Genomic DNA, 15,116 nt, shown 5'->3' with positions numbered 1-15,116 from the left:
ATCCTTGCTCCAAAGACAGTCACACTCTGAGGTCCTGGGGTTAGGACTTCAACACAGAGGACACAATTCAAACTTTAACATCTGTTGTCCCACATTTCTTGCCCCAAACCCAGTCCTCACACTAGTATGTTGCCGTGCCCCTGCTCACTACTGGGGTCACACCCAGCCTGTCGCTGACATGCCGTTTTGTGGGATCCAAGGACTTTTGCCAGAACAGAGAGCTACACACAGCCCTGGTCAGGCAGCCCAGGTCCCCACCTGGAAAACGGCTTCTTCCCTCATTACTGATGGGGACGGGTGAAGTACCCTACATTTCCTTCTTGGGCTCTATGGTCAGTGGAAATTGAATCTGCTTTATCTCACCTGTGAAATGAATTGTGTCTGTGAAGACAAGTAGAGGCCCATCTCTCACTTCTCATAGTGAGAAAGGTTGATTGGATAGAAATTTTCCCTCCAAGCTGCCTTGACCCACCCTGGAGGAGCCCTAGTGTCACCCACCTCACCTCAGGACATGCCAAGGGTGCCAACGGGCAAGAGCTCCGTTTTTCTCCCCTCTCCCCTCTCCCCTTCCTTATCCTCTGCTCTGGAGTGAGGTCTAGCCACTTAGCTTCACATAACAGCACAGAGTCTAGGGGGAAAATGACATTCGATTAATGAAGCAAACGCAGCTGGTAGGGCAGTGACATCTAAATTGTTCCTTTGGTCCCGTTATTTTCAGTAGGAAATTCTCCCTCTCACCCCACACCCCTCCCTCCCTTTCCCTTTAAATCGCGTGCATAAAATAACGCTAATAACAATCTTGGTGTCTGTGCATGAGTGACAGCTGAAATAAGAAAAAGACTAATCGTACCTCCTGCAGCCCTGTCACATGGAGATTAAATGAGCAGCTCTCCCCACCCCCTTGCCGCTCCCCACCCCTCCCCCACCCTCCCTCTCTCTCTTGGTCCCTTCTCAATGAGAAGCATGGGCATTTGAATAATAATATTATAGACGCCATCAGGGTGACAGTGGGGAAAAAAATCAGCTCAAACCCATGATTATTCCTTCAATCTAATAATTATTTAAATACCGGATAACTCCTTTCACTCTAATTGAGGCCTTTCAGCTGCAGGCGTCACCCGGGGCCTCCACGTTCGCCCTCTTCCTCACCTTGTGCTGCCCAACGTGCCTGGACTACCTCTGAGGTCGGTGTTACAATGACACTGGAATGTTTGCACGTTCTACTGCCCAAGGGACCTTCAGATGGGCCCTTCAGCACCATTCCACTCACATGGGACAAGCAGGGGCCTCAGAATCTCACATTTAGATGATAATCCTCATGGATTTTAATGCATAGAAATCTGAAACCAAAAGGAGCCTTCTGACATCATCAGGACCGATCCCCTGCCTCTGGGTAAACTTGTTCCTAGACAGCCAGCAAGAAAATTCAGTGTCAGCAAATTCCACAATCTCCTTGGCAGTGCATGCCCAGGATCCTCTCTAGATAGGCTGAACCTCTGAATATCTACCTTCTGTTTCTTCTGGTGCAGCTAACTCTTGTAAGAGGGAGCAGCATTCTGTGCTTAGATGAAATCTGACCTGTCCCCTCTGCCACAGAGAGGCAGGAGGCCAGGTGGGTCTCAGGAGCAGCTGCCAACTCTTCCCTGACCTCACAGCCCTCATTTTCATGCTTACCCTTTCCCCTTTTCCATCAGGCTCCACATCTGCAGACGGATGTGGCACAGGACACCCTAGCCCCCTCCCCCAACACAATGTAGGTAACATTCCTCAGTGTGACATTTTCTTGGGCCTGCCTGAGCTACAAGAGGCTAGAGGAGGTCATTCTCCCCTGACAGGAAAGGGAGCCTTTCATCTCTCTGCCCCTTCATCCTGCACCTCTTTGAATCTGCCATCTCCCAGTGCAGGCCCAGTGAGTGCCACCCTCACTTGGAGCCACCATCAAAGGCACCTTTTTTTGCCCTGACAGGACAGCCACCTCCCAGGACCCTTCCACCTAGGATGGAGGAAGTAAGTCCCAGATTTCTTGTCACAAAGGTCTGGGTTCTGATTGCAACTTGTCCCTGACTCATTCTGAGTCACCTTGAACAATTGATTTTTCTTTCTACAGACTTTGATTTCCTCATCTGAAAAAATAAAAGTGGTGAGTTGGAGTAATCTCCTAACCATCCAGCACCCACCCCCCAAAGTCCTGCTCAGAGGCACAGCTAGTTAGAAAGGCGAGCCAGGAAGACGATGGACTTCCCTGTGCCACAGAGAAGCAGGAGGTCCGTGGGTTCCAGGAGCAGCTTCCAACTCTTCTCTGATCTCTCTGCCCTCATTTTCATGCTGAGTTTTCCCCATCTCCATCTGGCTCCTCAGGATCCTGGCTTTGGTCCCCACCCATAAGTGCAGTAATAGTAATCGGCACCTTTACTGCTACCATTTTGATGGTGCTGGAGAAGATGATGGTGGTGACAGCGGTGATGGCAATGGAGGGAGTGGTGATGGTGGGTCTACAGGTGGGTCCCAAGGTGTGAACTTGTAGCTCAATCTGGCAGAACTGTATCCAACTCTGAGCCCTACTCTGCCCCCAGCTCCATTCCCAATGAGTAAAACGTGGAACACCGACACCTAGACCTTCTGAAAAGCTTCAGAACAGGGTGGCAGAGAGAACCTTCTACTGAGCTGAACTGCAAATGGCTGATTGTCATTTCCCCTGTGCTTTGCCCCTGATGCCTGCAGCAGCTGATCAGGAAGGGATCAGATGGCTTCACTGGCTGTCACCAACACCTGCCTCCTGGATCCTGAGAGGGAGATGGTGTCATCAGGCCCTCCCAATAAAATATTTAATGGCATTTGCTTCCCAAAGAGGCAAACATGCCTTCTCCTTGGCATGGGGAGCATTCTAAGATGTAATGGGAGGCTCTGCAGATAAGGTGAGAGTCCCAAAGCAGCATGTCCTGGTTTGAGAATAGCCGTGGGGGAGAGGGAAGTTGATAGAAAACAGAAGCTAGGCCAGTTTCAGCTCTTGAGAATGCATGTGACAAGTGACTTCATAAGCTAAACAGAGAGAGAAGATGTGATCGAAGAGGGCATCGTTATTAAAAAGAAAACCCTGAGGCGGGTGCTAGCAGAAAATAGGGGTTACGAGGAAATGCTAGGTGCATGAGGTCATGATGTATGTTCCCTGGCTTTTACCAAACTGAGGATGGAAATTCATTCTAAGACAGATCATGGGGTGGATGGAGGAGAGGAACTGGAAATATCAACACATACTTGCTAATAATAAAAGCTAGTATATCCTGAACACTTAAAATGGGTTGGGCACTGTTCTAAGCTCTTTATAGATGTTCATTGATTTCATCCTAATAATCCTGCATGGCAGATGCTGGTACTAAACCCATTTTGATAGGCAGTGAGATGGCCTCACAGAATGGCCAAGTACCTTGACCACGTTTACAAAGCTATAGCTCTGTTTGAATCTCAGCATCTAAATCCAGAGCTCCTGCACTTAACTGTGACCATCATGCATCAAAGACACTAAGGTGGGCATCCTTTCACTGACTCTGAACTCACACAGGAGGCCTGACACTTGTCCCTGGAGCCTTGTTTTAGAAGACTCACTTGATAACATCAATTCTGGCATGGTAATAAGGAGGTTCTTTCTTGGTCTTGCAATCACTGTCCTTGTGAAGCTCATACTCAACAAGGTGGGTTGCAAACCTCCCCTCCACCCGCCACAGCACGAGAGCATCCCTCCTCTTGGCTATTCTATGTTGAGCAACAGCTGTCCCAGAGTGGGTGGTCACTGGGCCCTGTGGGATGCATTCCCTGGCTGGTCACCAGCACCAGAGTGTCCCAGAACAGATGCTGCTAGAGGGGTGAGAGGAAAAGGGGCAAACTGTAGCCATCTGTTGAGGACACCTAGCCTAATAAGCCTCACCAGGTAGGAGAGAAGGACTGTAGCTGCTACCGGAATCTGAGACTCCAGGCACTAAAGGAACCAGGCCTCAAGTCCTCATTTCATCTGGAAGAAGAAATCTTACAGACTGACTAATTCAACATACTCTGTTTTAAGATCAAGAAATAGGGCTCAGGGAGATGCTAGATCAGTCTAAAGCCACAGGTACAATTCATGAATGACAACAGGCACAGATTAACTCAGGGTTCCAGTCTTCCTCCTGCCCTGTGACTCCATGCTTTCTAGTCATCAGGCCAAGTGTCCTATTCTCAGTCCAGCTGCCATGGTCCTGCACTTCTACCAGCCTCCCTGAAGTCTATGGTGAGGCTATATTGGGACTGGTGCAAGTAGTATGACAGAGGTGATCATCTTGAGTCTCTTCCCTTTTCCTGCCACCTGCTTCCCAGATTGAGCTCTGACCCTGGTCAGGGAGGGGTGTGGAGCCAAGATCCACTCATAATGCTCATCCCATGGGAAGGAAGAATAAATATAATCAAAAAGAGAAGGAGCGCTCTGGCAGGATTTCTAAAGTGCTGTTTCTCTGGGAGCTTTCAATGATAATAATAACAACTAATAAGAGTGAAGTGCTCATTGTGTATCAGCAGCCATGCTAAGCTCTCTCCACATTATCACATTAACTTTCATGAGGTCCAGAGAGCTAGGTACTGTAATTATCCCCATTCTACCAGAAAGGGAGATGAGGTGCGAGTTGCCCAAGGTCCCAAACTTGTTCCCAATTCTAACAACAAAAGCCACTCACTATTTAAGCTATATCTTGAGAGGATACTCTGAAGGGAGGTGAGATGATTGATTTTAACCTCACACATGTTCTTTGATATTAGCTCCACTACCAGGACCCCTCCCCTGCACACACACAAGCTAAACACCTATGTGCATGTATGTTGTAGAGAAAGCAGGATTATCCTCTGCACAAATTCAGTGCAGTTGTGTTTCAGAGAACACTTTCCTGAATGCAAAACCCCAGGCACAGTGTGCTGACAATTAGCCTCCTTCTCACCACTCCTGGTGGGGCACTACTCTCCACCTGTAGCTAAAGAAACTTTCCTACCCAGGGAGAGAGATTTACAAAGAACCATCTCTTGCAATTCCCTGTCCAGCTGGAGAATTTGAGGATTCTGTTATTTCCTTTCCGCAGCTCCTCTTGAGGAATTCACGTCCTGCTACCGGCCTCAGGACATAGCTAAAAATAACTTCTGGTTTTCAAACCGAAAGCTGTGTCTATTGGGAGCCTTTGCCGGTGTGGTGTGTGCGCGTGGGGCCGGAAGGGCTGTGGCGGAGTAGCTGAGGTCAGCCTGAGTCTCCTGCTGCCTTCCTCTTTCCAAGGAAGCACGAGGCCTCCTGAGTCACCCCAAAACACCCCGGTGGAGTCTAGTTAGAGGGAGCAGTTAGGTGGGACCTCCCCTGGCACCATGGTGGCTGCCAGGTCTCGGATACAAAGTTGAGGAGCAGGAAGAGGAATTTCTAAATACATACAGAAAAAAACTGGTAGGGATTCTCAAAGTGGTGTCTGTTCTACTGCCAACCCAGTCCAGCCAGATTGCGGAATAGAAGGGACAGATTGGGCTCTCCTAAGCTGCCTCAGAGCAAATCCCCCATCCCCTGCTTGACCATTTCCATTCCTGCCTCCTCCTGTGCCCAGAGTTCTGTCTGGACTTGTCTGAGGAGGTTGCCGGGTGATCTGTCCAGCTGGAGAAAAGATCTCTCTGCCACACGGCTCACTGCTTCCTCCTCCTGGTGCTGCTGCCATGCAGCCACAGTCCCTCTCCCTGAAAGTCAGGAACAGCGTGATCACCACTGGCTCCACTCTCTGCCCTCCCACCCTCTTGCCTGGGGTGGGGGACTGTCTCTGCAGGCTGTCCTCTGGAGCCCTACCCAGCTCTCTGGGCAGCTTCCTTGGAATGCAGACAGGAGTCAAGCAGTCAGGGCTGGAGACAGGGCTTGGGGCATGGCCACTGGGGCCCAGTGTTGATTTCACGGATGCCTGAGCACTTGGGAGGCCTCTGTGTGGCTGGATGAGACTGATCTCAGCTTGCCTCTCTCTGCTATTCCTCGCATGTTCCCAACCCAGAGCTCCTATCCCAGGCGACTGGAGCTGGACCCAGATAGCCAGACCCTTTAACAAGGCCAGCTCTCCGTGTTTCCACCTGCTGAGAAGTTGAAAGTGTCCCCAGGACCTGGCCACCCAGCTCCTGGGAGGCAGTGGCTGCACATTCTCTAGTCAAAGGGATAGGAGTTGGCTAACCTTCCCTTGAAGGCTTTTCAGGCTCTTGAACGGCACTTATGAGAATCCCAGTCTTACTGGGTACAGCATATTTTCCCTTCCTAACGAGTTTTAACAGCTAAAGATCGGGGGTGCTCCTTTCTGGAGAAGAGGCCGAGGGGCACCATCGTCACTCAGGGTGAAAGTAAAAAAGCACAGCAGTGTGAGGCAATGGGAGTCTGAAATAAGAAGGAATTTTATTTGTGATATCAGACTCTTAGGAGAACAGGAGGGAGGAGGGCTTCCTAACAAGCTTTTAAAAACCAGGAGAGATGCCTACTCGCCTGGGGTAAGACCTGACAATTGGGTGGGGAAAACTGGCTTCAGTCTTGACATGGGCATTGACTGGCTGGGTGAACTTAAGCAGTCTTTTAACCTCTCTGAGAGATAAAACGATGTCTTCAGAGGACAGAAATAGAGATGCTTTGTAAAGTTAAAAAAAAAAAAAGTATTTTACAGCGTAAAGGCTGGAGACCAAAATAGATAATAGGATTCCCTGAACATCCCTAAGAGGGAAAAAGTATGTTAAAAATAGAAAAACTGACATACAGAAGGAAGAGACTCATAGAGCTAGCCAGGGCTGGGACCCTGGGTCAAGCAATCCAATTCACTTCCCCTGCAACTTATTGTCAGTCTGACCACTCACTCTGCCTTGTGTTTTCCAGAACCATGTGAGGACCAAGCCAGGAAAGTGGAGTAGAAGAACACGGAGGAGTGGACTCCTCCACTCTGCCCCTCTCAGGATGGAACAGAGGAGGCCCTGGCCATGGGCCTCACAGATTGATAGCCGGTCTGTGGTCCTACTCTCAGTGGTTTGGGTGCTGCTGGCCCCCCCAGCAGCCGGCATGCCTCAGTTCAGCACCTTCCACTCGGAGAACCGAGACTGGACCTTCAATCACTTGACTGTGCACCGCGGGACAGGGGCGGTGTATGTGGGGGCCATCAACCGGGTCTACAAGCTAACGGGCAACCTGACCATCCAGGTGGCTCACAAGACAGGGCCGGAGGAGGACAACAAGTCTTGCTACCCGCCCCTGATTGTGCAGCCCTGCAGCGAGGTGCTCACCCTTACCAACAACGTCAACAAGCTGCTCATCATCGACTACTCCGAGAACCGCCTGCTGGCCTGTGGCAGCCTCTACCAGGGCGTCTGCAAGCTGCTGCGTCTCGATGACCTCTTCATCTTGGTGGAGCCATCCCACAAGAAGGAGCACTACTTGTCCAGCGTCAACAAGACCGGCACCATGTACGGAGTGATCGTGCGCTCCGAGGGGGAGGACGGCAAGCTCTTCATCGGCACGGCGGTGGACGGCAAGCAGGATTACTTCCCCACGCTGTCCAGCCGGAAGCTGCCCCGCGACCCTGAGTCCTCGGCCATGCTGGACTATGAGCTCCACAGCGATTTTGTCTCCTCCCTCATTAAGATCCCCTCGGACACCTTGGCCCTGGTCTCCCACTTTGACATCTTCTACATCTATGGCTTCGCCAGTGGGGGCTTCGTCTACTTTCTCACTGTCCAGCCCGAGACCCCCGAGGGTGTGGCCATCAATTCCGCCGGGGACCTCTTCTACACTTCCCGTATCGTGCGTCTTTGCAAGGATGACCCCAAGTTCCACTCCTACGTGTCTCTGCCATTCGGCTGCACACGTGCAGGGGTGGAATACCGCCTCCTGCAGGCTGCTTACCTCGCCAAGCCCGGGGATGCGCTAGCCCAGGCCTTCAACATCAGCAGCCAGGATGATGTGCTCTTCGCCATCTTCTCCAAAGGGCAGAAGCAGTATCACCATCCACCCGATGACTCCGCCCTCTGTGCCTTCCCCATCCGGGCCATCAACTTGCAGATCAAGGAGCGCCTGCAGTCCTGCTACCAGGGCGAGGGCAATTTGGAGCTCAACTGGCTGCTGGGGAAAGATGTGCAGTGCACCAAAGCGGTAAGGAGGTGCCCCCTCCCCTCTGCTCCCCATTGTTCACCATGGGGCTCTGCCTTTGCTTTCCATGTCCCTCTGCACACCCCTTTTCCAAACTTCCAGGGGCTATAAATGAGAAAGATTGTTAGGCTCAGATTATCAAGTAGTATCAAACCCATAACCCAAGGTCTTGCTTACCCCAGATACTTGGGACTTGTCAGTTCATTAAATAATTCCAAGTATATTCCAGGTGCTGTTTTATGTGCTTGTGAGCCGTACAATCAAGCTCCCTGCCCTCATGAAGCTTACCTACTAGAGAACAAGATGTAACACATAAATTTGCAATCTGTGAAATGATGATCATTGCTGTAGGGGGAAAAAATCAAACAAGGGAGAGGGAGAAAGTAATTAGCTGAGAGGATTGACTCACTGAGAATCCTCAAACACGGAGCAAGGGAAGAGAGGGAGCCATGCAAGTATTGGGGAAAGTGTTCCAGAGAGGGGGTAGCAAGTAAAAGAATTCAGGACATGTCTGGAGTGTTTGCAAGGAGGCCACTGCAGCCAGATTAGCTAAGTAAGAGAGAGCAGTAGGTGAGGCTGGACAGAGGGAATGAGACCCCATGTGTACATGCAGGCAATAGGCCACCGTGGGGGCCAAGTGAGGGGGCACTGGGTAGCTGAGTCAGAGGAGAAGGAAAGAAATCAAACTAGATAGCTTGAAAACTGAAAAAGAAAAATCAGGAGCCCGTGCAAAGGATGAGAAGGCTGTCCTCAAGATTTAAACATAAAGACAGCGGAGACAAGAAAATCAGAGACAAAAATGAACAAACAAACAAATAAATAAAGCACTTGTCAGAGAGTCAGGATGCTACCATTAAAGTGATCCACCATCCCTTCCATCCACTTATCCCTGCATCCATCCATTCCCCCTTCCCTCTCTCTCCATTCATCTATCCTCCATCTCTCCATTTCTCTTCCCTTTCTGCTTCCCTTAATCTCTTAATCTGTCCATCCATCCATTCATCCATCTCTCCTATTTCCCTCCCTTCCTGTAACCTTCCTTCTCTCCATCTCTATACCCTTCTATCATTCATTCATCTACCATCTTTCCATCCATTTAACAAAGGGTATTGAAAATCATCTGAGTTCCAGGCACTGTTCTAGGTACTGGAGATGCAAACATAAAAAAAAAAAAAAAAAAAAACATGATCACCACTCTCTCAGATCTCATAATCTAGTGAGAGAAAGGGATAGAGAAAGAGAGGGCGGGGGGGAAACTGACAAAATGTAGTGATCAAGGGTTTGGGCTTCTGTAACCAAAACCAGGGTTCAAATCTTATCTGTTCTATTTCCTGCTTCAAAAGTAACTTTAACATCTTTAGATTCTGATCTGTGAAATGGGGAGCATGTTGTCCATCTCATGGGATGATCAGATGAGAAAATATATGACAACGTTAACACCATGCCTGGCATGTTAGTTAACAGTTGGAGGGTATGTCAAGTGCTAAAAATAGTTTTCTGTGCAAAGGGCTTTGGTCTCTGCATCTACAGCTGGAGAAATAACCTGAGACTGAGGCACACAACTGTCTTCTGAGTACTTGGAATTGAGGGTGCCTGCTATTACATCCAAAACCCACTTCTGGAGAAAGAATACAGACCAGGTCCCAGCTAGGCTTCTGTTCCTCTCTTAATGTATTCGATCCTCTAGGATAAGGGTTAAGGCAATAGGCTTTGAAGTCCAGCAGATGAGATTAAAAATTACTTTTACTACTTATGCCCTATGTGACCTTGGGCAAGTTAGGTACCTGGTCTGAGCCATAATTTTTTTTCATCTTCAAAATAGAAATAATATTACCCCCTTTTCATGGTTATTATGAGGATCAAAGAGAAAATGCCCATAAAATGCACAGTACAATACCTTGCACATAATGAGCATTTATTTAACAAGTGGGCAGCTATGATTATTAATTCTAATCATAATAATAAAGAGCCAGTTATTTGCTTACTTATCTTACTTTTATAAAATGAGGAAGCTGGACCAGATAATCTCCAACTGAAACGTTATGATCAATGTCCCTAACCTATCAGGAGAAGCAGAGAGGAGATGCAAGGGTTAATTCCATGCAGAGTCCAGCCAGGTTCCCATAATCCAGAGTGGGTCTTGTCAGGAGGAAACTGCTGATTCCTGCATGCTTCTGAGCCAGAGGAAAGAGGAAGACGACACCCTGCTTTGCTCCAGTGGTGGTGCAGAGAGACAAGCCCGGGCTAGTGACCAAAGGACAGCAAAGGCAGTGGTAGAGAGGTAACGGCAGAGGGACCAGAAACCTCAGAGAGAATAGCCCCTCACCTTCCACCCCTCAGCCTTTGGGTCATACCTTCTAGGTGTGGCCTTAACAGCAGGTATGCAAGAGGAAGTGTCCCTTACAGGTCTGTCTTATCAAAAGCAACCCAGAACTGGGGATCCAGAGGTATTTTGGTGGTCTTTGACGGGGCTAAATATCAACCAGAGATTCTGTAATCCCAGAATTTAGCTTTAAATGATCTCTGAACTACCATCGAACTTTCAGGTCAAGAATTTGAGCTTTACCTTCAGAAAAGGTGTGAGGAAAGGGATTGTCACTCGTGGAATAACAGCCATATGCTAAAGGCTGTGCTGGGCCATTTATGTGTTAGCTCACTTCATTTTTACAATGACCCTACCAAGCAAGAATTCTCATCTCCATTTTTCAGATGGAAAAACAAAGACTCAGTAGACTACACAAATTTCTTGAATCCATATAACTCCAAACAATAAAGCAGGAGTTTGAATTCAGTTCCTTCCAAATGACTTTTGAGTTCAAGCTCTGTTTAGCCGCCCCGCCTCTAAGGAAAGTCATACTTCAAGGTCTCATCATTTTGAGCAAAAGTAAAGGAGCATCAGGTGGTTGGGAATATCTAACAATGTGTTGAGAAAGAAATAGAGGAGAGAAAGAAATGCCAGCCAATCCCAGGGGTTTGGCCTCAGTACAAACCGTTTCATTTACGAAGCTAGAGATTCTAGAGTCAGGAAGAATGTAGAGAAATCCACAATTACCAGGGTTTTGTTTTGGTTTTGCTTCGGTATCTTATTTCTCAATAGTTACAGCTGTGCCCAGACTCTGTAGTTTTACAAGCTTCTGGAGAACATACAGGAAAAAAGCCAAAGTCATGAAATCAAGGACTTGGAGCCAAAAGGAAGTTTGATGACCACTGGTCTAGTCCTTGTACTTTACAGAGGAGAAAACTGAGGCTGAGAGTCTACATGTAATATCAAGGTCATGCCTCTGGGTAGTAATAAAGACAGGACTACAGTGTGGATCGGCTAACTTTTACCAGCGCAGCTACTGCCTACTGTGTAGGATGAAAAGGAGAAACAGATAGTGTAAAAGATAGTGACTGACGACACCATCAGCCTTTGTAGAGAGCTAGAAGTTTCTATCACTGGCCCAGTGATATACTGGTAAATAGTAAATAACTGGCTCTATGCAGGCAGAGCAGGGAGAAAAAGCCCTCGTTGGCAGCATTTGCCAGTTTCCCATGGTGTAAATATTCCCACCATGGCTGACTTCAAGCACCAACACAATGTCACCGAATGCAGAAATGCACACAGTCATCTCTTGTGGGCTGGCACCAGCATGTCACTGCTGCGTCTTCTTCCCGGGAAGCTCATTCCTTCCTCTGTGTGGGAGCTCCATTTTGCCCAGAGTTCAAGGTTATGCTTAACCTAAAAACTGATTTCCTGTCCTAAAGAATACACCACTGCTCCATCGTTCCTACTAGTAGCAAGAGCAGCTGATCTCTACAAAACACCAAGGAACCACAAGAAATAAATAAGTCTGTATTCCCTTGGGAATGGAGAAAAGAATGGAAGGGAAGTCCCTGGCTTAAAAAAAAAAAAAATCACATGCTGTAGCTTATAAACCAATTATTCCAAGGAAATGAGGCTGTCAACAAGTGATGTGTCAGCCGCTCTTCCCTGGTGAGGGTGAGAAAAGGCGTTTGAGGGGAATACAGGGCAAGCATCTCCTTGAGGCTTTCTGGGCTTCTCCAGATGGCCATTTTCTGTCTTCTCTTTTTTTCCTCCACCTTTCCAGACCCGGAAGAAGCAGCTGCCCCAAGATTCAGGCCTCTTTCAGACCCATATTCTGCAGTCTTTCCACAAGATTCTATGAGGTGCAGACAACTGGGGTGTCTCAGGGTACCCATCAGGGCCCAGCTCATGCCAGGCATGACCTCTTTTCCTTCTTTGATTGGTTGATTGATTCGTTCATTCATTCATTCCTTATCTGAAAGAAATGTTAAAAATCATTCATTTCATGGTCCCTTTAATGCCTCCAAAATAGGATGCTGCTGACCTGAGATGACACAGCCAGTTAGCAGTAGAACAGGGATCTAGGTCTCCCCACTTGTGTCCCACAGATTTTCTTTTTTTACTTGCTGAAGGTGATCTTTCAAAGATGACCCAGTCCCTCCCGACAAATACTCTTTATACCAGCACACCACCACTCCCTTTAAAAGGTTGGTGGTAGAAAAAATTATCTTTAAATTTTGTTTCCCAAACACTAACCTATAATGTACAATAGTGGAAATGGTTATATAACTTAGCAGAATTCTTTCAAGTGCATTATTTCATTTGTTCCTCCATCATTCTACCAGAAAAAAAAATGGGAAGATATTATTCCAAATGAAGAAACTAAGACTTTGGTTGATTACTTTGTTCCAAAGTAGAAGGCCGTGTCCAATATTATTTTGACAGTTGCCAAGTATTCCCAGGGTAGCAGATAGCAATGAGAGTTGAGTGGTTCAAGATGTGTCTCAAGGAACATGAGCTTGAGAGAGAGAGAGAGAGAGAGAGAGAGAGAGAGAGAGAGAGAGAGAGAGACTCCAGGATGTAGAAATTTTTTTATGTTACCTTAAGGGTTAATGTCCACTGAGGAGACCCTTGTCTAAAATAGAAAGAGTGTCACAGAATGTCGTGGTCCACAGGGACATTAAAATCACAAGAAAATGAATGCAAGCAATAAACTTTACAAATGGAGCCTGCTTCTCCTGGCAGAAGGGTGGGTACAGGTGACTCCAGGTGAATGAAGATGACTGCTCATGATGTGATGCCACCAGAGCCAGCATGCATGCAATTTGTGGCTCAGTTTGTGGAGAACTTTGGTTCACAGCATGTGTTACAGCCTGGAGCCCCATGCCTGTGACTGTGTGAGGCTGAGTGGCCTCTGGCTGGCGACTAAAAATGAGGATAATTTGAAGTGACTCTGCCATGTCTTCACTGTTCTTCATGCCAACTCCTTTCCCTTCCAGCCGGTCCCCATCGATGACAACTTCTGTGGACTGGACATCAATCAGCCCCTCGGAGGCTCCACTCCAGTGGAGGGGCTGACCCTCTACACCACCAGTCGGGACCGTATGACCTCCGTGGCCTCCTACGTTTACAATGGCTACAGTGTGGTCTTTGTGGGCACCAAGAGTGGCAAACTGAAGAAGGTAAGAGTCTGTGAGCTTGACTGCTCTGATGCCCTTCCACCCCTCAGCAGAGGGTCTTTTCTGGAAGGTGGCTGTTGGCAAAGATTTAACTACAAACACCTCTTCATTTTCTTGGGGGAAACAGGGTAGAAAGGGAGATAGGCAGGGGTCAATTTTGTGGCTCATCTTCTGGCTGTGTCCTCTGGCCATCAGTCAGTGGATGTCTAGGGAACACAAACATATTTCAGTATTGCCAAACCTCAAGAAATGGGGACAATACCTTGCCTAAAGAGGAAAAAAAATCACTCCTCATTCTCAAATCAACTAGAACTGATTTTTTTTTTTTTTGTTAGTATGTATGCTATGAATAACCCACATTATAAACCCCTCGCTAGGACTTGTAGAGTCGATTGTGCTGGTCAAGAGCATTTGAGGACTGAAAGAAGTTGGTTGAAGCACATTATGGGTCTGAATTCTGAAGAGCTAGGGCAAAGGACAGTTGCTGCTCTCTGATGGTGCGTGAAGCCCAGGCGAGAGGCCATTCGTCTGTCTTTTCCTGCAGTCGCAGACTTTTCCCTCCCCATCTCCTCACTCAGATCTGAGCAGTTTGGAGGAAGTAGACATTTCATCCCGTGCCTCCCTGGGTGCCTCTGCCAGCTGGAGGGAACAGGCTGTCTGAGGCTGGCAGCATGGGAGTCCTCTGGTGCAGCAAGCTGAAGCCAGGAGCATGTACCTGCTTGTCAAGCGCTTAGGGCGCGGACAGGGAGCACAATCCGGTTCATTATGTGGGATTATAGCAGCTACGTTCTTTCCGCTCCTAGCTAATCCCCTTTTCCCAGTTTACCTCCCGCTACCTCTCCTTAGTCCCAACACCTGTGGGTCAGTGCACATGCAGAACCTCCTGTGTCTCACCTTTTGATGTTGACATCATTACCCCTGGAGCTCCTTCCTCTTAATCCATTCGGAGACCTAGGAGGGCTGCTGTCTGGAATGTGGAAGGAGGGTGGCTGGGAGAGAGCCTGAGGAAGAATTTCCATGTTCTGCTTGTTCTGCTTCACCACAGAGAAGGTGACAAGAACTGGTCTGGGCTTATGAGATGGTGCTGAACCTTCCGGAACTCTCTGGTTCTTGGAAAAGGAGGACCCTATTTACTCTTATTCTGTGTGCTCTACTCTGCCTGGGGCTGTGGACCCTGTCTTGACTTTCCAGTACATTTCAGAGGGGACAAACTTAGTCCTTTGGTTTGCTTTCTCAAAATGGGAACAGGAAAGACTTGTCCTGTTTGTTCACTAAGATCGAAAAGTGGCCTATTCTACTGGACACAGCTCCTCTTGGACCCTTGAGGCTGGCCACTTCCCTTCTCAGCCAGGGTTACAACATCTAGTTGGGAAAATTTCTTCTGGTACACGGCATTGGGCCAACAGGCCTCGTGGGGGTTGAACTTCAGCCTGAGCTCTCCTTGTCCTGCCATCTACTCTGTGGTTTAGGCATCTGCCCA

General features: G+C 48.2%; 1 protein-coding gene across 1 annotated transcript in view; it reads left to right on the top strand.

Moving 5' to 3' along the window:
- Plxna2 (plexin A2) overlaps nucleotides 1-15,116 on the top strand; it is a 208,252-nt gene that overhangs the window by 17,787 nt on the left and 175,349 nt on the right. Inside the window, exons 2-3 of the mRNA XM_046452125.1 lie at nucleotides 6,887-8,152; nucleotides 13,457-13,639. Of these exons, the coding sequence (XP_046308081.1) occupies nucleotides 6,965-8,152; nucleotides 13,457-13,639 (1,371 nt within the window). The 5' untranslated portion in view covers nucleotides 6,887-6,964. The remainder of the gene's footprint in view (nucleotides 1-6,886; nucleotides 8,153-13,456; nucleotides 13,640-15,116) is intronic.

Source organism: Marmota monax, unplaced genomic scaffold, assembly GCF_021218885.2.
Source record: "Marmota monax isolate L192 unplaced genomic scaffold, Marmota_monax_Labrador192_F-V1.1 WCK01_AAM20220418_F8-fsc00105, whole genome shotgun sequence".
NCBI classification, from domain to species: domain Eukaryota; kingdom Metazoa; phylum Chordata; class Mammalia; order Rodentia; family Sciuridae; genus Marmota; species Marmota monax.
Note: the sequence above shows the minus strand (reverse complement) of the source record. Positions and strands in the feature narration are given on the sequence as shown.